This window comes from Zea mays, chromosome 2 (genome assembly GCF_902167145.1).
Source record: "Zea mays cultivar B73 chromosome 2, Zm-B73-REFERENCE-NAM-5.0, whole genome shotgun sequence".
Lineage (NCBI taxonomy): Eukaryota > Viridiplantae > Streptophyta > Magnoliopsida > Poales > Poaceae > Zea > Zea mays.
Window position 1 is genome coordinate 150,516,912 of NC_050097.1, and position 24,293 is coordinate 150,541,204.

General features: G+C 47.8%; 3 protein-coding genes across 3 annotated transcripts; 2 read left to right on the forward strand and 1 right to left on the reverse strand.

The window, feature by feature from the left end:
- Positions 1 to 10,325: 10,325 nt before the first annotated feature.
- On the reverse strand, positions 10,326 to 15,681 carry LOC100281571 (uncharacterized). Its single transcript, NM_001368032.1, has 12 exons — positions 14,869 to 15,681; positions 14,057 to 14,270; positions 13,885 to 13,965; positions 13,670 to 13,759; positions 13,487 to 13,573; positions 12,746 to 12,846; positions 12,194 to 12,227; positions 12,009 to 12,083; positions 11,690 to 11,773; positions 11,473 to 11,607; positions 10,824 to 10,969; positions 10,326 to 10,733 (listed from the first exon to the last, which is right to left on the reverse strand). Exons 1-12 carry the CDS (start codon positions 15,600 to 15,602, stop codon positions 10,592 to 10,594), a joined length of 1,923 nt encoding a protein of 640 aa, NP_001354961.1. The 5' UTR covers positions 15,603 to 15,681; the 3' UTR covers positions 10,326 to 10,591.
- Positions 15,682 to 19,919: 4,238 nt separating this feature from the next.
- On the forward strand, positions 19,920 to 20,690 carry LOC109944305 (probable acyl-activating enzyme 5, peroxisomal). Its single transcript, XM_020549018.1, has one exon. The coding sequence runs from the start codon at positions 19,920 to 19,922 to the stop codon at positions 20,688 to 20,690; it is 771 nt and encodes a 256-aa protein (XP_020404607.1).
- A 1,316-nt stretch (positions 20,691 to 22,006) lies between these two features.
- LOC103648984 (uncharacterized) lies at positions 22,007 to 22,564 on the forward strand. The gene has a single exon (XM_020549019.1). It carries the CDS (start codon positions 22,007 to 22,009, stop codon positions 22,562 to 22,564), a length of 558 nt encoding a protein of 185 aa, XP_020404608.1.
- The last annotated feature ends 1,729 nt before the right edge of the window (positions 22,565 to 24,293 follow it).

Consider the following 24,293-nt stretch of genomic DNA (forward strand, 5'->3'; position numbering starts at 1 on the left):
GGCACCGGACACTGTCCGGTGTACACCGGACAGTCCGGTACACCGGACAGTGTCCGGTGAATTATAGCGGAGCGCCTCTGGATTTTTCCGAAGGTGAAGAGTTCAGCGTGAAGTCCCCTGGTGCACCGGACACTGTCCGGTGATGCACCGGACACTGTCCGGTGGCATACCGGACAGTCCGGTGCGCCAGACCAGGGCACACTTCGGTTATCCCTTTGCTCTTTTGTTGAACCCAATACTTGGTCTTTTTATTGGCTAAGTGTGAACCTTTGGCACCTGTATAACTTGTACACTAGAGCAAACTAGTTAGTCCAGTTATTTGTGTTGGGCAATTCAACCACCAAAATCAATTAGGAAAATAGGTGTAAGCCTAATTCCCTTTCAAGTTCGTATGATGTCTTCTTGAGGATTCGGTGTAGATATAACCGGTTGATGGCGTAGCAGGCGGTGTTGACCGCCTCGGCCCAAAACCGATCCGATGTCTTGTACTCATCAAGCATGGTTCTAGCCATGTCCAATAGAGTTCTATTCTTCCTCTCCACTACACCATTTTGTTGTGGCGTGTAGGGAGAAGAGAACTCATGCTTGATTCCCTCCTCCTCAAGGAAGTCTTCAATTTGAGAGTTCTTGAACTCCGTCCCGTTGTCGCTTCTTATTTTCTTGATCCTTAAGCCGAACTCATTTTGAGCCCGTCTCAAGAATCCTTTTAATGTCTCTTGAGTATGAGATTTTTCCTGCAAAAAGAATACCCAAGTGAAGCGAGAATAATCATCGACAATAACTAGACAGTACTTACTCCCGCCGATACTTTTGTAAGCAATCGGGCCGAATAGATCCATGTGTAGGAGCTCCAGTGGCCTGTCAGTCGTCATGATGTTCTTGTGTGGATGATGAGTGCCAACTTGCTTTCCTGCTTGGCATGCGCTACAAATCCTGTCTTTCTCAAAATGAACATTTGTTAATCCTAAAATGTGCTCTCCCTTTAGAAGCTTATGAAGATTCTTCATCCCAACATGGGCTAGTTGGCGGTGCCAGAGCCAACCCATGTTAGTCTTAGCAATTAAGCAAGTGTCGAGTTCAGCTCTATCAAAATCTACCAAGTATAGCTGACCCTCTAACACTCCTTTAAATGCTATTGAATCATCACTTCTTCTAAAGATAGTGACACCTACATCAGTGAATAGACAGTTGTAGCCCATTTTGCATAATTGAGATACAGAAAGCAAATTGTAATCCAAAGAATCTACAAGAAAAACATTGGAAATTGAATGGTCAGGAGATATAGCAATTTTACCCAATCCTTTGACCAAACCTTGATTTCCATCCCCGAATGTGATAGCTCGTTGGGGATCTTGGTTTTTCTCATAGGAGGAGAACATCTTCTTCTCCCCTGTCATGTGGTTTGTGCACCCGCTGTCGATGATCCAACTTGAGCCCCCGGATGCATAAACCTACAAAACATGTTTAGTTCTTGACTTTAGGTACCCAAATGGTTTTGGGTCCTTTGGCATTAGATACAAGAACTTTGGGTACCCAAACACAAGTCTTTGACCCCTTGTGCTTGCCCCCAACATATTTGGCAACTACCTTGCCGGATTTGTTAGTTAACACATAAGAAGCATCAAAAGTTTTAAATGAAATGTCATGATCATTTGATGCACTAGGAGTTTTCTTCTTAGGCAACTTAGCACGGGTTGGTTGCCTAGAACTAGATGTCTCACCCTTATACATAAAAGCATGGTTAGGGCCAGAGTGAGACTTCCTAGAATGAATTCTCCTAATTTTGGTCTCAGGATAACCGGCAGGGTACAAAATGTAACCTTCGTTATCTTGAGGCATGGGAGCCTTGCCCTTAACAAAGTTAGACAATTTCTTAGGAGGGGCATTAAGTTTGACATTGCCTCCCTGTTGGAAGCCAATGCCATCCTTAATGCCAGGGCGTCTCCCACTATAGAGCATGCTTCTAGCAAATTTAAATTTTTCGTTCTCTAAGTCATGCTCGGCAATTTTAGCATCTAGTTTAGCTATATGATCATTTTGTTGTTTAATTAAAGCCATATGATCATGTATAGCATTAATATCAACATCTCTACATCTAGTGCAAATAGAAGTATGTTCAACGGTAGATGTAGAGGGTTTGCAAGATTTTAATTCTACAACCTTAGCATGCAATATATCATTTTTAGTTCTAAGGTCGGAAATTGTAACATTGCAAACATCTAGTTTTTTAGCCTTAGCAAGCAATTTTTCATTTTCATCTCTAAGACTAGCAAGAGATATATTCAATTCTTCGATCCTAGCAAGCAAATCATCATTATCATTTCTAGGATTGGAATTGAAATATTACAAGCAATAGAATCAACCTTAGCTAACAAATTAGCATTCTCATTTCTAAGGTTGTCTATTGTCTCATGGCAAGTGCTTAGCTCACTAGATAATTTTTCACATTTTTCAACTTCTAGAGCATAAGCATTTTTAACTTTAACATGCTTTTTGTTTTCCTTGATTAGGAAGTCCTCTTGGGAGTCCAAAAGATCATCCTTCTCATGGATGGCACTAATTAATTCATTTAATTTCTCTTTTTGTTGCATGTTTAAGTTGGCAAAAAGAGTACGTAAATTATCTTCCTCGTCACTAGCATTATCATCACTAGAGGATTCATATCTAGTGGAGAATTTAGATTTAACCTTTTTCTTTTTGCCGTCCTTTGCCATGAGGCACTTATGGCCGACGTTGGGGAAGAGAAGTCCCTTGGTGACGACGATGTTGGCGGCGTCCTCGTCGGAGGAGGAGTCGCTAGAGCTTTCGTCAGAGTCCCACTCGCGACAAACATGGGCATCGCCACCCTTCTTCTTGTAGTACCTCTTCTTCTCCTTTCTTCTCCCCTTCTTGTCGTCGCCCCTGTCACTGTCACTAGAAATAGGACATTTTGCTATAAAGTGACCGGGCTTACCACACTTGTAGCAAACCTTCTTGGAGCGGGGCTTGTAATCTTTTCCCCTCCTTTGCTTGAGGATTTGGCGGAAGCTTTTGATGACAAGCGCCATTTCCTCGTTGTCGAGCTTGGAGGCGTCGATGGGTGTTCTACTCGGTGTAGACTCCTCCTTCTTCTCTTCCGTCGCTTTGAATGCGACCGGTTGAGCTTCAGACGTAGAAGGACCGTCAAGCTCGTTGATCTTCCGTGAGCCCTTGATCATAAATTCAAAGCTCACAAAATTCCCGATTACTTCCTCGGGAGTCATTAGTGTATATCTTGGATTGCCACGAATTAATTGTACTTGAGTAGGGTTAAGGAAAATAAGAGATCTTAGAATAACCTTAACCACCTCGTGGTCATCCCACTTCTTGCTCCCGAGGTTGCGCACTTGGTTCACCAAGGTTTTGAGCCGGTTGTACATGTCTTGTGGCTCCTCCCCTTGGCGAAGACGGAAGCGACCGAGCCCCCCCTCGATTGTTTCTCGCTTGGTGATCTTGGTGAGTTCATCACCCTCGTGCGCGGTCTTGAGCACGTCCCAAACTTCCTTGGCGCTTTTTAATCCTTGCACCTTGTTGTACTCCTCCCTACTAAGAGAGGCGAGGAGTATGGTTGTGGCTTGGGAGTTGAAGTGCTCGGTTTGGGCCACCTCGTCCTCATCATAATCCTCATCCCCTACGGATGGTACCTGTGCTCCAAACTCAACAACATTCCATATACTTTTGTGGAGTGAGGTTAGATGAAATTTCATTAAATCACTCCACCTAGCATAATCTTCACCGTCAAAGGTTGGCGGTTTGCCTAATGGAACGGAAAGTAATGGAGTATGTCTAGAAGTGCGAGGGTAATGTAAAGGGATCTTACTAAACTTCTTGCGCTCATGGCGCTTAGAAGTTATGGAGGGCGTGTCGGAGCCGGAGGTGGAAGGTGATGAAGTGTCGGTCTCGTAGTAGACCACCTTTCTCATTTTCTTTTTCTTGTCGCCACTCTGGTGCGACTTGTGGGAGGAGGCTTTCTTCTCCTTCCCTTTCTTTTTGTTGCGGGACTCTTCCGATGAAGCCTTCCCGTGGCTTGTAGCGGGCTTGTCGCCGGTCTCCATCTCCTTCTTGGCGTGTTCTCCCGGCATCACTTCGAGCGGTTAGGCTCTAATGAAGCATCGGGCTCTGATACCAATTGAAAGTCGCCTAGAGGGGGGGTGAATAGGGCGAAACTGAAATTTACAAAGTTAATCACAACTACAAGTCGGGTTAGCGTTAGAAATATAATCGAGTCCGCGAGAGAGAGTGCAAAACAAATCGCAAGCGAATAAGGAGTATGACACGTGGATTTGTTTTACCGAGGTTTGGTTCTCGCAAACCTACTCCCCGTTGAGGTGGTCACAAAGACCGGGTCTCTTTCAACCCTTTCCCTCTCTCAAACGGTCCCTCGGACCAAGTGAGTTTCTTCTTCTCAATCAAACGGGAACAAAACTTCCCCGCAAGGGCCACCACACAATTGGTGCCTCTTGCCTTGGTTACAATTGAGTTGATCGCAAGAAAGAATCAAAGAAGAAAGCAATCCAAGCGCAAGAGCTCGAAAGAACACAAGCAAATCTCTCTCACTAATCACTAAGGCGTTGTGTGGAGTTTGGAGAGGATTTGATCACTTGGGTGTGTCTAGAATTGAATGCTAGAGCTCTTGTAAGTAGTTGAAGTAGGAAAACTTGGATGATTTGAATGTGGGGTGGTTGGGGGTATTTATAGCCCCAACCACCAAACTAGCCGTTTGGTGGGGCTGTCTGTCGCATGGTGCACCGGACAGTCCGGTGCACACCGGACAGTGTCCGATGCGCCAGCCAAGTCACCAGGTCGTTAGGTTCCGACCGTTGGAGCTCTGACTGCTCGGCCCGCCTGGATGTCCGGTGGCACACCGGACATGCACTATAGAGTGTCCGGTGCGCCACTTCGCGCGTGCCTGACTTCTGCGCGCTCTGGCGCGCATTTAATGCGGTAGACCAGGGCACACTTCGGTTATCCCTTGCTCTCTTTGTTGAACCCAATTCTTGGTCTTTTTATTTGCTAAGTGTGAACCTTTGGCACCTGTATAACTTATACACTAGAGCAAAACTAGTTAGTCCAATTTATTTGTGTTGGGCAATTCAACCACCAAAATTATTTAGGAAATAGGGGTAAGCCTAATTCCCTTTCAGTCCATATCACCTTTATAAATTTATTCGCAATGCTTCGGGCGAGGTTAGGAATATCATCTAGAATTGCTGGTGATAGGCTGAAATTGGGTCTGTTGATAATTTTTCCATGCTCACAACCAGATTTCAGGAACGCAGCAGCGGTGCCCCGAGAAGCTACCAGGGCACAAAAGTCGCCGTGTCTAGCAATAACATCATCGAGGTCATCAATCTCACCTTCGATGTGTTTGAAGGCTCCTGGTAGATCTTCAGCCGAAGGAATAAATTTTTCACTACTGGCCCCGACTGAATAAAACACCTTCTTCAGTCGTTGAACACATTGATTGTTGAATTTCAAACATTTGTTCTGAAGGTCTATCAATGATTTTTTTTCAAAACTAAACCATTCTGGATTTCAGCCTCAAGTTTTTCATTAAGCTTCAGCTTTTCTTGTTCGGAACCGAGAAGCTTCGTATTCAGTTCCGTTATTTTAGCTTCGGCTTCCGCTAGTAAACCTTCAGTTGTTTGGAGTTCGAACTCTTTTTTCTCAAAAGCAGTTGTTTGATCTTTTATTTTATTTTCTAATTTTTCAATTATAACCTCCTGCTTTTTGTCTTCTAAATCCTGTTGCATCCTCAAAGCTTTGCTCAATAGCATACTCTGTACACGAACAACCTTCGTTAGGAAACAATTTTTATAAAAATAAAAAGTTAGAGGGAGATTGTTTACCTTAAAATTGGAATAAAACAAACTACCGACGATGTGATGTCGTCGGTAGCGGCTAATATCGGCTTCGAGCTTCGGGAAACCGATACTCTTTGATAGAGTACCGATAACCTTTGCTCCGGTCTGATCTCGGATGCAGCCTAACTTCTCATCATCAACACCTCCGAAGAGAAGTGCCCCTGGCCAATAGCCGCAAGAAATGGCATACTCTTTTAATTCTTCTTTTTCGGCTTTTGTTAATTCTTGACCAACCAAGTTTTGAAAATTGAAAATTTCATCTTCTAGTGTTTCTTCGGCAATTTCTTTCTTTTTCTCGGCCTCTGGGGCCGAAGCCTCTTCGGTGGCTCCAGCAGTTTCTTCTGTGGCCATGTCTAGCAGAATTTTATCTATATCAAGAGCCACACTTTCCAAATTAATGTCTTCGGCTCTAGTAGCTTCGGCATCTGTGGCCTCCGAAGGTGCAGCTTCGGTAGTTGTTATGCTTTCAATAGCAGGCACCTTCGGAGCTGAAGCCCTTGGTGGTGTTGCTTCAATCACTTCTGTCACAGTAACAATCCTTTGCCTCTTTGGCCTATGTGCCTTTGTTTTTGTGGGCTCCTTTTCCTTATGAAAAAGCTTCGTCAGATGAAGCCCCAATGGACTTAGTTTTACATGCAAAGTTTCAGTCATTACCTTTAGTATTTCCTCTATTTCAGCAGCAGAAGATGTCGCAGAAGTCTTCTCTTCCTCATCAACTGATTTTTGCTTTGGGGTCGAGGCCTTTCTTTTCTTCGAAGCAACTGCTTTCGTCTCAGATTCTTGTTTCTTCTTCTTTGATTGATCTTCATCATCTTTATTCAAAGCGCTAGCCACTCTTTTTCTTTTTTGCCCTTCGGCACCCTTGTCCAGTCGCTCATAATCAGGATAAGCCTATAGCATCCATCACTCGGTTTAGCCTTCGTTTCGGACGGGTGCCAAAGGCCGCTGTCATCAATTGATCTTCTTTTTTAGAATAATTTCCAAGAATTTCGTTGCACATTACTTCGATTGTATCCATCCATTCTTGGCAGGGTACTTTGAAATATTTTTTGAACTTGTAGTGATAAGGCAACCGAATAAGCTCCCCTTTCTTCTTCTCCCCCTCCAGTTTCAGCATTTCCCACTCCTTCAAAGTAGGAAACACCCTGAAGGCCAAAAATTCCTGCACCAAGTCTCTACTGCCAATTTGATCTGCAATTACTCGAAATTCAGCCAAGGCAATCTGGCTCGGGCTCCCCCGTTCCATGTTGCACGGGGGTCTTGTTTCTCCGAAGGTCAGTTCTAACGGACTCTGGACCAATTTATCTTCATCTTCGTCAACTTTGACATAAAACCATTCAGATTTCCATCCTGCTGGCCATTTGCTTCGGTAACTAATCACTGGGAACTTTGTAGTTTTGCGGTAAGCAAAGTTGTAGCAGCCAAAATTTTCATGCAAACCATCTCCCCTAGCCTTGGTTTGATAGTGCAGTTCGTGTACTCGGCAGAAACCATCGGCGAAAGGCTCCACCCCCTAGCTTTGGAGGGCCCAGATATAAACACTCAGCCTAACGATAGCGTTAGGCGTCAGCTGATGATGGTAGATCCCATATTTCTTCAACACACCAGCAATCATCTTGTTTAGAGGGAATCTTAAATCAGCTTTAAAAAGACTTTTGAAAACCACCACTTCATTTTTCCCGGCTTCGGGATAGTTTCTTCTCCACCAAAACGAATCAATTCCTTCTTTGCTTCACTAAGATAGCCCAGCTTCACCATCTTAGGAAAATCAGCTTCGGAGATGGTGGACTTTCCGAAGTCCGGGTGGCTAGGCTTGCTCGGCACTGCGCTACTGTAATCATCTTCAGAATCAGTTTCTTCAACAGCAGTCCGTTCTGCTTCGGCAGCAGGGATGTCTTCGGCAGCAGGGATGTCCTCCGGTGTTACCAGTGTTACCAACCCAGAGCGCTTCATTGCTTCCGAAATAGGAACAGTCTCAGTAGCTTCGGACTCATCTCCCTCGCGATCAACCCGAGCAGTAGAGCGAACTCTGGCCATTTGATTATGACTTACTTGAAATTTTTGGTGTTGATTTTTCTGTTTTTTCCGAAGCTCTTACTCTTGTGCCGAAGCAGAATCACAAGCGAAGTTTCGCCTGAGCACGATGATTAAGCTTCGGCTATGACTAAAAGTTTGGCAGCAAAACAGTGCAATAGCAATGAATGTCGTGGTAACTTCACACCTACCCGTCTGTTTATATAGTGCCGCAGGTGGGAAGGTGAATCGGTAAGGTCTCCAGCACCGAACAAACAGTCACCCGCACTCACTGAACGGTGGGCCACAGGGTCCGAGAAGGTGAATCGCTGGCGCGCGCGTAATTGGTGCAAGATGGGGCGCGCGCGCGACGATTATTTTAATCGATTTTCGCCAACGAGCTCAGGGAAGGTGTTTTTTAGATCTTCGGTGTCCCGAAGCCTAGAAGACTTTTTCACGGATCAAGCTCGTTACGAAAAACGATCTAGCACCGCGAAGGGGCTACTGTTGGGGGTATGCTTCGTAGCCGAAGATCCTAAAAAGAACACCTTCGAAAGGTCTTCTTAGAAGCAAGCGCCGAAGCTATTATCTATAAAGCTTCGGCACAAAGACAAAATCTCAAGACGAAGGGTTGAACCGACTTAAAGATGAATTGACTTAAAGACCCATGATATTTTGTGTCATTATTGTAGTCGATTGTAAAGGACATAAATGTAATTTTGCGCAGGTTGCATCCTGTGCCTATAAATAGGTGAACAGTATCCCGACACTGTTCACACGATCCTGTAATCACTGATACGTCGCGCTTGAATTATTGCTTTCCGCTAAGGCGAAGGTATAATTGTGCCTAAATATTATGTTTTAATACTTGTATATTCATATAATAAAACATGTGAATATATTTTATGCTTTATATTTCATTCCTCATTGTTGTCTTACAAATATGATCTCGAAGGTGAAAACTTTGTGATACTTTACTTATGACCTTCGTCCGAAGCTCATTAAATCCTTGCGGAGATAATGCTTCAGCGGACGAAGGGCATTTTATACTTAACATCTTTGTGTTGCCTTGTTCTTAATTCGAAGCATTTGAGAACAAGTCCCCAACAGTCACCCTTTGAGGAATTAAGAGCATATCCAAGAGCTCCCCAGAAGTCTCCCCTAAATCCAGTTTTTTGGGAAAAGCACAAAAAACATGTTTCCAACAGGTCCCCTAAAGTGATTCCAACTTTTTCATAGCCCTTAAAACCCCCCTCATTTGTAGCTACAAATGGAGGGTTTTTTGGGCTCCCCGGAAACAATCTGCCGCTTTAAGAGATCTGTTGGACAAATAATTAAAATCTACCCCCACTAATATTTTATATGTCCCTTAAAACTGATTTTGATGAGTCATTTTCTGTGGAGCTCTTGGAGATGCTCTAAGGGGGTATTTGGTTTCTAATGACTAATTTTTAGTCCTCTAATTTATTCCATTTTAATTCCTAAATTACTAAATATAGAAATGAAAACTCTATTTTAGTTTCTATATTTGACAACTTAGAAAGTAAAATAGAATAAAATTAGTCTCTAAAAACCAAACACCCCCTAAAACAGTTTCCCACCGTTTAGATATTTAAGGACTAAATGAGACTAAAATGGAGGGACTAATATTTAGGCCCTGTTTCAATCTCTCGGGATAAATTTTAGCTTCCTGCTAAACTTTAGCCATATAAATTGCTAAAGTTTAGCTCGTTAGGGTGTTTAGACTACTCTAATAAAGTTTAACACATTGGAATAAAAATACACATATGCCCCTAATGCGGAGAGAGGGAATAAGGTTGGAGGATATTGGTGGAAAATGGGGTTCCCTGGCCCACGTTTAGCTAATTTTAGCACCCCTTGAGCAGCTTATGAGATAATAGATGCTAAATTTTATCACACACCATTAGCTCTCCTGTTTAGATCACTAAATGACTAAAAGTAGCTAAAAAAGCTGCTAAAGTTTATCTAGTGGGATTGAAACAGGGTCTTAGTCCCTAATCTCAAACCAAATGGGCTTAAGTAATCATAAAGATGCTTATGCTCTTTAGTCCGATTTTTGTGTGCTAGACCAAAAGCCAGTCAACATGTTATACCTTCGTCGCTGAAAGACAAAAGGCATCATGTCATCATTACTGATAATGTCAAACACCGAGCCACCCCTTAGCCATCACAGTATATTATAAAACATATAACACCGATGCTATTACTGTAACCTTGCATTGTCTATATGCACGTGTCATTGATAATTTTGTCATTATCATTTATTTATGAGCTTCACCGGTCCATCGGACTCACAAATCATAGATGCAGATGGTTCCACTAATTATAAACACGAGATGACATAATAAAAGAGAGCAGAATAGCCATACTAGACCTCCCACTGCCAAAGCGCAACATGATACGAGAACAGACTCCAGCAACCCATCTTAAGTCTTTCGATTATTGGAAGTATTGTTCATATAAGATACAAATTGTACACTACCTAGGTCCAAAATTGCCTGCACGTTCCAAGCTGGGCTATCCTCCAAAAAAAGAACAGTACAGTCACACCACACTGACAAGGCAAAACCCCCAACATTGAACAGCCTAATACAGAAACGAAATGTCACCCTCTTTAACAGTTGCTCTGGCTCTTACGCCGCCCAGTCCACATGAGAACCAAATCGTCGCCAAGCTCACTCTGCGCTTTGGACGCTTGCACTCTCAGGTACCTCGCCGCTGGCTTTCGCGGCACCAGCAAAGCTACACATCTTGTTCAGGGCACTCAGGTAAGCTCTGACACTGGAGACGACGATGTCCATTGCTGCCCCGCTCCCGCTGGAGTCAGAAAACATAGATATCTGATAAGAGAGAAGGGAACGGCAGAAGCACGGAAGAAATGAGAATGGGTTTTAGATGGGCTATAACCTGAAGGAGCGGTTGAAAGCGCGGCCAGTCAAGGCATGTTTGGAGTTGTTGGTCACATCTCCGGTGACAACCACCCGGGTTGTTGCGATTGCGTCGATGCCTTCGGTGACTGAGGTCATACCATATTCTCGGAGAACAGTTGGGATCTGCAGATAGTAAGTGCTATTAGATTTCTCCTTGATTTTGATACAAGGATAAGAAATGGAACAAAATAGTTGGATCAATGCATTAGGGCCCAATCCTGGCTGCACCAGGTAGTGATTTGGTCCATTTATATTTCTCTACTCCAAACTGATAGGTGCCAAACCATGTTGACATTTAAGCGATTTTTGACACCCCAGTTATTTTCTACTACGCACACCACCCAAAGTTATGCCACTATGTGTTTGTGTGTGCGTGTGTGTGCCTATATAATTTCATTTTAAACATCGAACCACCGTTCCTATCTCATGAAATTCATCTGCTGGTGATAAATTTCAGTCAAATCCTAGTAAACACTGCATTTTAGTGGGTTCATAATGATGAAAATGAACTACAGGTTCATCAGATAAAAGCAGTTTCATAACCAAAAACATAATGGATCAATATCCCATCTTGTCAGATATCATGTATCAATGCAAGACAGATCAAGACCCCGAAAGCATCTAACCTGGATTATTTGGTCAATAGCCTTGTAAGCTGCATCAACTGGACCTGTTCCAACTGAACATGCTATTCTCTCCTCTCCATCTGGTGCTATCAGTTTCACTGTTGCTGTAGATAAGCCAAGTGTTCCACATGTTGCCTGCAAGTGATGCATAGTATTTCAAGCTTAGAATATCATGTTTCTACTAACCAAAGTTTAGTTAACTGCAGCTCAGTTATACCTGTACATCAGCAAGGGACCAAATAACCTTAGGCTGGAATATCTCATCTGACAATAACGCTTCTATGTCTTCATCAGTTACACGCTGCAAATGGTGAACTAACTGGTGAATTTCAATGTGTAATGCATGTCAGAAATTATAGTTACAGATCATAATAAAGATTTGATGAATTAAGTTGAGCATGAGAGCAAGGAGTCATCAATGCAAATGAAACGATTCAATAAAAATGCAGAGAAAAAGTTCATAGCAAACAAAAAAGGTAAAGTTATTATCCAATTGCATGTAATTTTTAGAAAGGTACACTTGAGCAAAGAGTCACCTTTTTCTTCTCTGCGACCTCTTTGTAGCGTTTAAAGAAATCTTCAAATTCCTTGTCACTGATTTCATATCCAAGCTATGAGTTTGGAAAAACAAGGTTGCCATTCAGTAACAGTAAGAACTGAAATGAAAGATCTCTAGCTGTGAACTTGTAGGAAGAAAAACAAAGAAATATTCAAGCTGTACCTCCACTAGCTTAGATCTCACTGCATGCCTTCCGCTGGACAACAAAACAGAAAACATCAGTACATTACTATGGATGAGATTCTAAAATTTGACTTCTTTTACCATTTTATGCCTGTCCAATTGTATTTTAGCGCGAAATATTTAATTCAGCTAAGATATAGGTGTAGAAAACTATACCAAGCCAACAATCCTAGAAACATAAACATGATAAATAGAATAAAGGGAGACCAAACTTTTGCCACACTAAACGATCAAGTTCAAGTTTAAGAATACAATACATTGCATAATTACAGAATTGGAGGGTCTATGTCTTTGGTGTGACTTAAGTGTAATGGTTTACATCATTACCCTACTACCAATACAACACTATCTACATGAATATCACCAACAGTTAATAAGCATTCAAAATTTAAGCATTTGTGGCTCTTTAGGTAGAGGATGCATACTAAATCAGGTAAAGTAGAAAGTTGGTAAGAGAAATCCAATTGAGAGACATCACAGCAGAGTATTAGAGAAAATGAAGTCAAGAGGGGATGGTAGGTTGCATAATACCTGAGTTTCCCAAGAACAATACCAAATTCATTTGCACGTGTTAAACCAATATCATCAGGCGATATTATTTCATATGTTCCTTTATATTTAAGCATGCCATCCTATAAAAAAACAAAATAAAAGTGAACATGAAGAACCATTCCAGTCTATAATCAAAACAGGTTATAAAAATAGTTAAATCATACTGATATCATCAGTTAAAAAATATATATCTCAGAGGTTCAGAGCAATGATGCAAGGTGAAACCATGATTGATCCATCACAAAGGTGAAAATAACTATCTAAAAGTTGAAAACCAATTACCGAAGAGGTGAAAAGGATCAATGCTAAAGATTTAGGCCCCGTTTGGTTCCTTTAGTCACATGTCTAAACTTTAGTGACTAAAGTCACTAAAGTACCCCGTTTGGTTCCTGTGACTAAACCTGACTGAAAAACATTAATTGGTGCGAATAATGACTGCATTACCCTATTAGTTAGTGGATGCCTGCTGCACTAAGAAAGAGGGGAGGGCAAATGAGGTAAAAATCCTACTTTAGTCCCTTTTAGTCACCCCCTTGGTGACTAAAGAACTTAAGTTTAGTCACCCCACTTTAGTCACCATGTTTGCTTCTTTAGGGACTAAAAGTGACTAAAGTTTAGTCACTAAATTTTAGTCACCCCAAACCAAATGGGGCCTTAGAAAAAACAGTCCAACTACAATCCCAAAAGGTTCATGGTAGGAAGGAGACTGGATATATTTACCTGATGAATTCCACTTTCATGAGCAAAGGCATTGGCACCAACAATAGCCTTATGTGGTTGCACATGAAGTCCACTATGCTCTTGTACCTAGAATTATTAGAGCATTTGCGCCAGAAAATTCAGTCATCTGAAAAATTCAAAACAGGTAGAAAAGAAAACAAACAAAGAAGACGATCTTTGTACCATTTTGCTTGTCAAAGTAATATGCTGGGAATTAATTCCCGTATATAGACCATCTAAGAGCTCCCCACGACATTTAATTGCCATGACAACCTGAACAGTGGACCAGAAATATTAATCAACGCGCTACTAAGACAATTCAGATTCCTTTCCAAAATCCATCATACACTATTTTGAAAGGTATATCAGCATATAATATGGCAACCACATGAGCTCACCTCTTCCAATGAAGCATTTCCAGCTCTTTCACCAATACCATTAATAGTCACCTCTAACTGTCTTGCTCCTGAGCGAGCACCCTAAATGTAAGCCAAATTAGGAACCCGGTTAAAGAGTAGACACATGATAATAAATTATATAAAATATAAACAAACAAGGAAAAGGCACTACCGCTAATGTGTTGGCAGTCGCAAGACCAAGGTCATTCTGGCAATGAGTGGAAATGATAGCATTTTCAATTCCAGAAGTGTTTGCCTTTATGTCAGCAATTAATTTCCCAAATTCATAAGGAAGAGTGTATCCGACAGTGTCTGGGATATTAAGAGTGGTTGCTCCAGCTTTAATGACTTCCTCCAGTATATGATACAGGAATTCTCGATTTGACCTGGAAGACAGTTGGCAAACTGAAATCAGGCTACAGCCTTACGCACATAGGGGGAAATGGACCCTTTGTTTATGAAATAGTACAAAAATTTAAGGGCATCCCAGGATGAGCTAAGCTTTTGCATTCCATTTATACAAGTAAATCGGCCAAGACCAACCAAAATAATTTGGATGCACCAATAAGGTTGCAAGCTTACTTAAAATCAAACATGAAAGCAACATTTCAGTAGTATGAAACAACTGCTCGATTTTGATTTGCTAATAAGGTCGATTCCAAAATATAGGTATTACACATCATATTTTGTTACTGCCAAGTGGTACTACTATTGAAACTAGAAGAAGTTCACAGCTCAGTATTTATAAACAAGTCTGGACCACAATCAACTCTGTTCCACTAAAATTGACCCTATGGTGCGAAGTGCAATAGACTAGTGGATGGTTTTGAGAACTTGAGTTACATGGGCCTGACCAGATTGCAGTTTCATGTACCGGAATACTTGGATACGCCTACTATTGAAATAACAGCGATAAATAATCAACAAAATTTGCAAGTACTAGTGTTCCCCAATTGTATGTAATAAAGCTGTGAAGAGTCGTACCTGCCGGCATCCTCAGGGCTGAATTCAACATCGGGGCACCCGAGGCTGCGCGCGTACGCCACCATCTCCCTGGCAATAGCGACGACCTGCTCGGGCGTCTTCCTGAGCTTATGCTGCATATGGATCTCGCTGGTGGCGATGAAAGTGTGGATCCGGGGCCTCCGAGCGTGCCTGACGGCCTCCCATGCGGCGTCGATGTCCTTCCTGTTGCACCGCGACAGGCCGCAGATGACGGGCACGTGGGCGGTCCCAGCGCCGGCGGTGGGCGGGTTGCCGACCTCGATGGCGATGGAGCGCACGGCGTCGAGGTCGTCGGGGGAGGAGGCCGGGAACCCCGCCTCGATGATGTCGACGCCGAGGCGGGCCAGCTGGCGCGCGACGACGAGCTTCTCGGCGCTCGTCATGGTGGCGCCCGGGGACTGCTCCCCGTCGCGGAGCGTGGTGTCGAAGATGCGCACGTAGTTGGGGTCGTCGATGCGGTTCGGCACGTATTCAGGGCGCCGCCGCGGCTGCTGCTGCGACGCGCGGATGCGCTGGGCCCGAGCGCGGAGGCGAACGGTACTGGGGGACGCCTTGCCGCCGCCCACGCCGGCGGCAGAGAGGCCATAGGCGGAGCGCGGGGCGCAGGCGGCGGCGCGGACGGAGAGGGACGGGGGTGGAGAGAGGTGGGCGACGGGGGTGGGGGGTTTGGTGGTGGTGGAGCAGGAGCAGTGGGGTTTAGCGGAGAAGGCCATGGTTGGTCGCCGGGGTTTAGGAGGGGGCGGGCGGGCGGCGGCGGCGGCAGGGCCTCGTGTTGATGTTGATGTGGAAATGCGAGTGGTTTGAAGAAGCAGACCCTCTGCCGGATGCTCCTGGTGGGTTTTTGCATTTGGCCCTCAATATCTGTACTAACTATTAAGACTATGTTGTAGACTGCCCTGCCACAATCGCCCGCCCGATCCCGCCGCGACCCCCGCCCCCGCCAACCGCCCGCCGCGAACCGCGCCCGCCGCGACCGCTCCGCAAGGCACGAACACCCAACCGCCGCGAACCGTGCCTGCCGCGACCGCTTCGCAAACGCCGCTAACCCCGCGGAGGCGGAGGCGTGCGTGGCAGCGTGGGAGGGGCAGAAGACGGTGGCGCAGGAGAGGCAGGCGTAGAGGCGGGAGGTGGGGGACGGGGACGTGGCGGCGCAGGGCGAGCAGCGCGGGAGCTCGCGCGGGTCCCGCCGGATCTCGGGGCGGCCGAGTGGGCGCACGCGCAGGCAGCGGCGGAGGAAGCGCAGCGGGCGCGAGGACAGGCGGTGCGCGGCGAGGTGCGGGCAGGGCGGTGGTATGGACGGGGTGGAAGCGAGGTGGGTGACGAGATGCCGGACGACGTTGCTCTGCGCGAACAGGTCCTTGCACTTGTGGCTGTGGCGCGCCAGCGACGCGATGGCGTCCGCGACCGCGGCCTGCACGCGCATCGGCGGCTCCTTGAGCGTAGCGGCGAACACGGAGCACACCCCGGAGTGGAGGAGCTTATGCAGGCTGTCCTCGTCGCGGCAGAGGAGGCCGAGCGCCGTGGCCGCGGCCTCCTGCTCGTCGTCGGTGCCTTCCTTGATCAGCTTGACGAGGACAGCGACGTTGTCCTCCTCGACGATGTACTTGGCGAAGTAGGAGTTGCCCTGTTAGATATATTAGGTGGGTTATGAGCTATGATCATGTGTAGTAGATGAGCTATGGGTTATGTGGGCTTGAGGAGATATAAATATAGGCTGAGTCATCTGTAAAAGTCATCAAACAACAGAATACAAAATATCAATTCACTGAAACCCCGTCTGCTCTCGTCTTTCTTCCGTCTTCCCAGCTCCAATCTCTGATATCCTCTCTTCTACCTTCTGTGGTGCTAACATTTGGTATCAGAGGAGTTGCAATCCTTGTCGATCTACCTTCTCCATGGATGTGGCGATGCAGCGCGTTCTCGACGAACTAGCGTGCATGGAGCTCCGCTTGACCGATGTGTTGGCTGGCCGCGGTGGCAAGCAAGCCCCTGCATCCTCCTCCTTCGCCACGCCCTTCGACTCGTTCAAAGCCTCCACAACTTCCTCCACCGCCGCGCCACGGTACGACGACGACGTGATTGGCTCTTCGGTGGGCGCGGCGTACGACGACGCGTTCGCCACAAGCGCTCGTGAACGCACTTCCTCCTCCTTCGGTGACGACCGCATCGAGGAGCTCGACGTGTGGGATGAGGACGCCGCAGGGCTGCCGCGCCTCGAATTCCTGCTGTTCCGCTTCCTCGCCTCCGTCGAATCCCCGTGCCGTATAGCCGCCGCAGCATTCGGATCGGCCGACGAGTTGGCAGATCGGGAACTGCGGTTCGACGAATTGTCCTTCAACGACGAATCGACACCGCATCACCTCGCGCCCACCCACGAAGTCCTCTTCTTCTCCGACGGCGCTGACCCCTTCTTCGGTGAGGAGCTCGACATCCTTCCTACCTCCGAGTTCGACGAGGGTCCCATCTTCGACGAGGAACCCTGCTTCCACCGCAGCCTCCTGAATTCAGATCCAGACTCTCTCTACGACTGGGTCGAGCGCATCATCGCGCTCTCGTCTGACTGCACCGCCACCAACTCCTTCTGCGTCGGCTCCTGTGACGACAACCACATCGGAGTCAAGCAGTCGTTTGTGGACACCCAGTCTCTACGCACGACATCCTCCGCAGGAGAGTTCGAGGCGCCATACCGCGACCGGCGCGAGCAGCCACGCAGGAACGAGGCCCTCGACGTCGTCTGCGAGCTGTACCGCGACCGGCACGAGCAGACGCACGGGTACGAGGCCCCCGATGCGCCGTCGTTCTCGTCAGGCATCGATGACGACATCGACGTCGTGGAGGAGCTCCACATCCCGGTGAGAGGCCACTAGAGGGACGCTGCGAGCGCCAACGCGATTGACTTCGCCTCCACGGTGGGGGACACCACACCCCAGGCCACCGAGACGCGGCTCAATGCCGGATGGGTGCGCTGGCTGGAAGGGCGGACTGGCCCCTACGACGACATCGCAGCAGCACAAACCCTCTTCTCCGATTTCTCCGACGACGACAACGCTAGGACTTGCGATGTCACTGACGTCCCCGTTGTGCACTCCGCGCTCAAAGTGTTCGACCAAATGTTCAGCCGTGGCTCGGACGCCAGCCCAGGCTTTCGGGATCTGGTTTTCCTTGCCACGTCTGCCTCCTCGTCCTGCAGCATGGAGGACGAGCGCCCCAAGGTGCCTTCCTCCATCGGCAACAACATACACTTGGTCTCCAGGTTCCTGTCCTCAAGGCTCGATGGCGGCGTGAAGAAGCCGTTGCAGGAGTACCTGCTGGCGCTCAAGTACCAGAGTACTAAGCTGCTCATCAGCAACACCCTAGACACGATGGTCAAGCTTCAGGCGGCGCTGCTCCTCGCCCAAGGGTGCGTCTCTGAGCAGCACCCAGACACGTCGTACCAGCAGACCAACTCGCAGCTGCTCGAGTTCACGTGGGGCCTGGCCAATAGCGGGTACCCGTTCGACATCCGGCCGGACCTGGTGAAGGGCGACTCCGCCGTGCTGCCACCGGAGTTCGCGTTGCTGACGACGTGGTGGCCGCAGGAGGCGGCGCTCCAGCATGAGAAGCCTGATGAGCAGCAGCAGCCGGAGTTGATTCAGAAGGAGCTGAAGCAGTGCTATCTGTCACTAGAGAAGGGGTTCAACTCGATGACGGTGAGCCAGCCGGGCACCCTGTTCCACGAGGCCATGAAGGTTCGCAAGCGGCTGGGCGCCATCGTGGACCACATCAGCCAGGACCGGCGCGAGCGGCCGCGAGAGCGCGACCTCCTACTCCTGGCCTTCATTCTGGATAGCCGCGAGACGCTCACCGACGCCCAGATCTCCGACAACGTGATCGATGTCAGGTTCGCCGCCCGCGAAGCCACCGCCAGTGTGCTCACCTGGATGTTCATGTTCCTCGACGACCTCACCGCGTTCCTTAAGGCCGTCACCGAGGGCGTCAAGGCGTTCGAGCCCGACCTGATCGCCAAGGCCAACAGCTTCGTCCATGGCGGCTGTGTTTCCGAGCTGTACCACCTCGCGCCCATCGTCTGCGCCAGCGTCAACGGGAAGACATGCATGCAGGCGTGCACAACAACGAGCATGGCGGACGAGTTGGTGGTGTCCGAGGAGGTGGACGAGGTTCTCAACGCCTTGCCCAACAGGCAACCATGGCCGCCACCCAGGCAGTTTGCGATACTTGCTGATGGTGTTCAAGTTAGACCTCTACCGTGGCCATCCTTTTACTGTCATGCAGGAGGAGACTACCACGGTGATGTCTGCATCACTCCTCCTTCAGTACACGGCACAAATCCTGCAAGTGATGCTATGGTTGGAATGAAGATTGTAGCAATTGGAACTGATGACAAGGATTACATACACATTGAGGAACTGAGGAAAGCGGTAGAAGCAAACAAGGACACATTGGCTGGTGATTCTCCTTTCTCTGATGCTACTCCTGCTCCTATGCGGCTACGTCGATGGTGACCATCAGCAAGGGGACACCGCAGAAGCCGACTCCTATTCCAGCTGCCATCTTCGACATGCCCAAGCCAAACCTTCGGAGTCTTAACAAGCCCAAGCACATCCAGCTGCAACAGAACAGCCATCTAGCAAATTTAGCTACAATCAGTTCAGCAATTTACCTGCAACCAGGCTAGCTACACTATCAGCGGCTTGGGGGCAAGCCGCATTTCAAGGAGTGGGGAATGTTAGATATATTAGGTGGGTTATGAGCTATGGTCATGTGTAGTAGATGAGCTATGGGTTATGTGGGCTTGAGGAGATATAAATATAGGCTGAGTCATCTGTAAAAGTCATCAAACAACAGAATACAAAATATCAATTCACTGAAACCCCGTCTGCTCTCGTCTTTCTTCCGTCTTCCCAGCTCCAATCTCTGATCTCCTCTCTTCTACCTTCTGTGGTGCTAACATGCCCATGGCGAGGGTGACGGCCGCGTCGTCCCGCGCCGCGAGGCCGCCGGTGTGGAGGCGCGCGATGTTGTCCCAGACCATGCCGAGCAAGGGCTCGTTCTGCGCGATGTTGGGGAGCCCCCGCAGGTTGCCGTCGTCGTCGTCGTCCCGCGGGGACGAGACGCGGATGAGCCAGGCGATGTCCTCGAGCGCGGTGTCGAGCAGGGCGAGGGTGCGCATCCTAACTGCCGACGCGCCACCGCCGGCTGCCGTGCTGCACCGCACGGAGTCCATCGGATTCGAGGTCAGCCACGGGTATGGGCTAACTGAGACGGCGAGGCTGGTGGTCTGCTGCGCGTGGAAGGGGGAGTGGAACAAGCTCCCCGCGTCGGAGCGCGCGCGGCTCAAGGCGAGGCAAGGCGTGCGCACGCCTGGCATGGCCGAGGTGGACATCATCGACGGCGAGACTGGGCACAGCGTCCCCTGCGACGGGTCCACGATGGGCGAGATCATGCTCCGCGGCGGCTGCGTCATGCTCGGCTACCTGGACAACGACAAGGCCACCAAGGCGGCGATACGCGACAACGGGTGGTTCTACACGGGGGACGTCGGCGTGATGCATCCTGACGGGTACATGGAGATCTGCGACCGGTCCAAGAACGTGATCATCAACGGCGGGGAGAACATCAGCAGCGTGGAGGTGGAGTCCGTGCTGTACAGCCACCCGGCGATGAACGAGGCCGCGATGGTGGCACGGCCGGACGATTTCTGGGGAGAGATGTCATGCACATTCGTGAGCCTCAAGGAGGAGGGATCGACGGCTGCCGATGTCATCGCGATATGGTTTAATATTGAAAGGGTGAGCCCCTAGAACCAATGGTATAGTGTGGTCGCATGTTCTGCTTGGTGGTTAGCCGACTGGATCCTCAAATACCTCCACGAACTGATCCAGAACTGCTTGGACTTTTGGATCGACTGATTGTCTAGTAGGTGTAGCCTGTGATTCCACTGACAAGAGCTAAGTTCGGTGACAACGTCGGCTGGTAATGTCACCTGCACACCTTGCAAGTATGCTGATGATCCATTATATGGAATGACTGCTCACTTGTTCGCCCAATCCACCTTCATCGGACTATATTGCTGGAGCCAGTTCATGCCCAATACTACATCAAACACTATAAGAGGCAAAATTTTCATGTCAGTGACAAATTGGCAATCAGACATACTCCACTCAGCTACTGGGAGATGATAACGGCATGGAAGCACTTGATCGTTGGCTACTTGCACAGATATGGTTCTAGGCAACTCTTGAACACCAGACAACTGTGACCGTAAGCGGTCACTGACAAAAGTGTGAGAAGACCCTGAGTCAACTAATATGAGGATGTCGTGTTGCTGCATGCGACCAGCAAATCGCATAGTGGTTCCTTTGTCAATTCCTTCCCATGCTGCTGGTGATAGAGATAGTGCCATCATGATTTGTTCCGGCTGGTCAGGTGCATCTTCGACACTTTCTGGTACTGCCAGTAGATCCCATACCTCCTCGATGGCATGTAACTATACCGTGCTGGCACATTTGTGACCGGGAAACCATTTCTCTGCACAACGGTCGCACAAACCGCGAGCACGACGATAGCTTTTGAGCGATGCTACACGATCAGCTGGTGAAGATGCACGATTGAAGTCACCAGTCATTTTGTCAGTGGATTGATTTTGTCCGCCTGGTTGTTCCTTCTTGCTGAATTCAGACGACACCATATGCGGCCAAGCCATCCGGTTGGAGAAAGGCTCAGCACGCTGACGCCGAGATGACTCCAGCGCCTCTTCCTGCACAAGGGCGAGTGCACAAGCAACATCGAGATTTGGAGGTCTTTGTACCATTATAACAGTTTTAATATCATGTTTGAGACCATCGATAAATCGCATTGTGTAGTACAAGGGATCAGTATGCGACTCATATGCAGCTAACTCATCTATCAAGGATGCAAACTGTTCAACGTAGTCTGAAACAGACCCTGTCTGACTAATATGGAAGAGCTGACGAATCAAGGATTCATGTTGTTCACGAGCTGGATGGGCTTGGCCAGCATCGCCTTCGACCCCTCCCCCATCGTCGTCGCTCGGGGTTGCAGGCGAATTTTGGGCGGAGAACGTGCTGCGTCTGGACCGCCGGTGTGGAGGCACGCGATGTTGTCCCAAACCATGTTGAACACGGGCTCGTTCTGCGCGATGTTGGGGAGCCCCCGCAGGTCGCCGTCGTCGTCCTGTGGGGACGAGACGTGGATGAGCCAGGCGATGTCCTCGAGCGCGGTGTCGAGCAGGGCGAGGGTGAGCGGGAGCCCGGACATCGGGTTGAGCGTGAAGAAGCGGCGGAGGCGGGAGTGGCTCTGGAAGCAGCGCGCGGCCATGCCTGCGGCCTTGTGGAGCGCCCGCTCCGTGTCGGCCATGACGCGTGGCGGGGCGCTCGTACAGCTCGACCCGCGCCGCATGCCGCCTGCCTCCTGCCGCAGGAGCTCGGCGAGCTTCATGGCGCGGGACCGTAGCTCCGTGCAGTCTGCCATGAGGCACTGCCAGCCCGCCTGCTGCGCCACCTGGTCCGCGAGCTGGATGGGCTTGGCCAGCATCGCCTTTGATCCCTCCCCCATCGTCGTCGCTCGGGGTTGCAGGCGGATTTTGGGCGAAGAGCGTGCTGTGTCTGGGCAATCGGCAGGATATGTCGATCACCCCCCACGAACTGAACTTTAAATCGGGGGCTATAGCTCTCGCGGCGTTGGTACGGCGCCGAGGGGCAGAGGGGCCAAGACGGCGGCAGGGAAATGCAAGGAAAAATCCCGCCACTAACGAACCGTCGCACGCCCAGCAAGGCCAAGGCGCCGGGCGCGTGGGTTCTTAAGCTGCTTGCTTGGCTTTGGTGTGGCCGCCAGTGTGCTATGGGCTGTGGCATTGACGTCTTAGGTTTCGTCGCTTGGCGAGCACGGATGAGGATCGAGGAGTGCTCGGGGCAGGTGGGTCAATCAGTCATGCGACTGGGTACATAAATTACTATGATATTATATGTTCCCGTTGCAACGCACGGACAGTCACCTAGTAACTACGTAAGGGCAATCTAGAGCATTTTACTCGGTTTTTTAGGTAGAAGAGACGGTTAACAAACTACACTATACAATTCTGAACTCTTAAAATATTCCTAGATAGGTGGTCGTGCGTTGCGACGGCATACAAAATATTAAATAAAATGGTAATGCACAACTAAATCAGTTCAAAAAGATATGTAATGCTCAAAGGATAGTGTTTGTGGATGTCAGAGAGCGGGCGGACGCTCCTGGATAGCGAAGCGTGGAGAACGAGCGAGCGGGTGGGGGGCGACGCACAAAACCACGACTGGAACTATTAAAAGTAGTGCATTATAATAGTAAAGATAGTAGATAAAATACCCCCACCCAGTTGTTAACATGTCGATCTAATAATTCAAAATACCACTTTTAAAGATGGGATAAATATATTAGTCCAGATTTCTAGATAACAAAACCATATTAAATTAGCCAAAGAGACTATATGGTTCTACACTTCTACATAAAATAAAATAAGAAAGAAAACTCTTGTTGAAAGAGAAGTGATAACAATAATGGGAAATGAGAAGAGAAAGAAATACTCTACAGTAGGATCTATCATATGAAGTTCGTGAAATAAAGTTCTAGCACAAAAAACAAGTTTATTGAAATCAAGGCAATATTTACAGTTATACAATACACATGCTGCTTTTGACTGGGAGGCGCTGCTAATTAGCAGTCGAACTCATCAGCATAGACTAAACAAATAGTCTCAAGCTTTATGCTGCCTGAACAATGGAAAAGCACACACGCAAGCAATTCTAACATGCCCTAGTAGTTGACACAATATTCAAAGGAACTTGGTTATCACACGGCAGGAAGTCTGAAATGTTGTAGTTGCGACCGTAAGTAATGCTCGATTATTGTAGACCCTGCATGACGGATTACTCAAATAGTTAGCGTAGCGCTATATAGAGATTAGGGGGCCAAGCTAGCAGACCCCTATTCAACTTGGTGATTATTTTGTGGGAAGATAATTCTTTCAGAAAATATTACTGTCCAAGGTTAGTGCGATTATAAAACTTACCCAACAGCAGTGGCACCCCCAAGCAACACTATAAATGACTTTAGTTTCATCCCATGCCTTCCGGATTTTACTTTTCTTCTTTTCAGCTGAAAACGTCTTCCTAAGAGCTGGAATATGAACAGTCAAAAAGTTTAACATCAGAATATCCGATAAAAAAAAATTCATTTGACCGTTCCTCTTAATTAAGGGAAGAAAAAGAAACCTTTTTGAAGTTGATCAGGGGACAGGTTCTGCATAGACATGAAATTCACACATTAAATATGTAAAGCACCTCTCATACAAAGATGCAGAGACATAAAACTCCTCGCTCAGTATGATGATCCCATCAAGTGAAGAA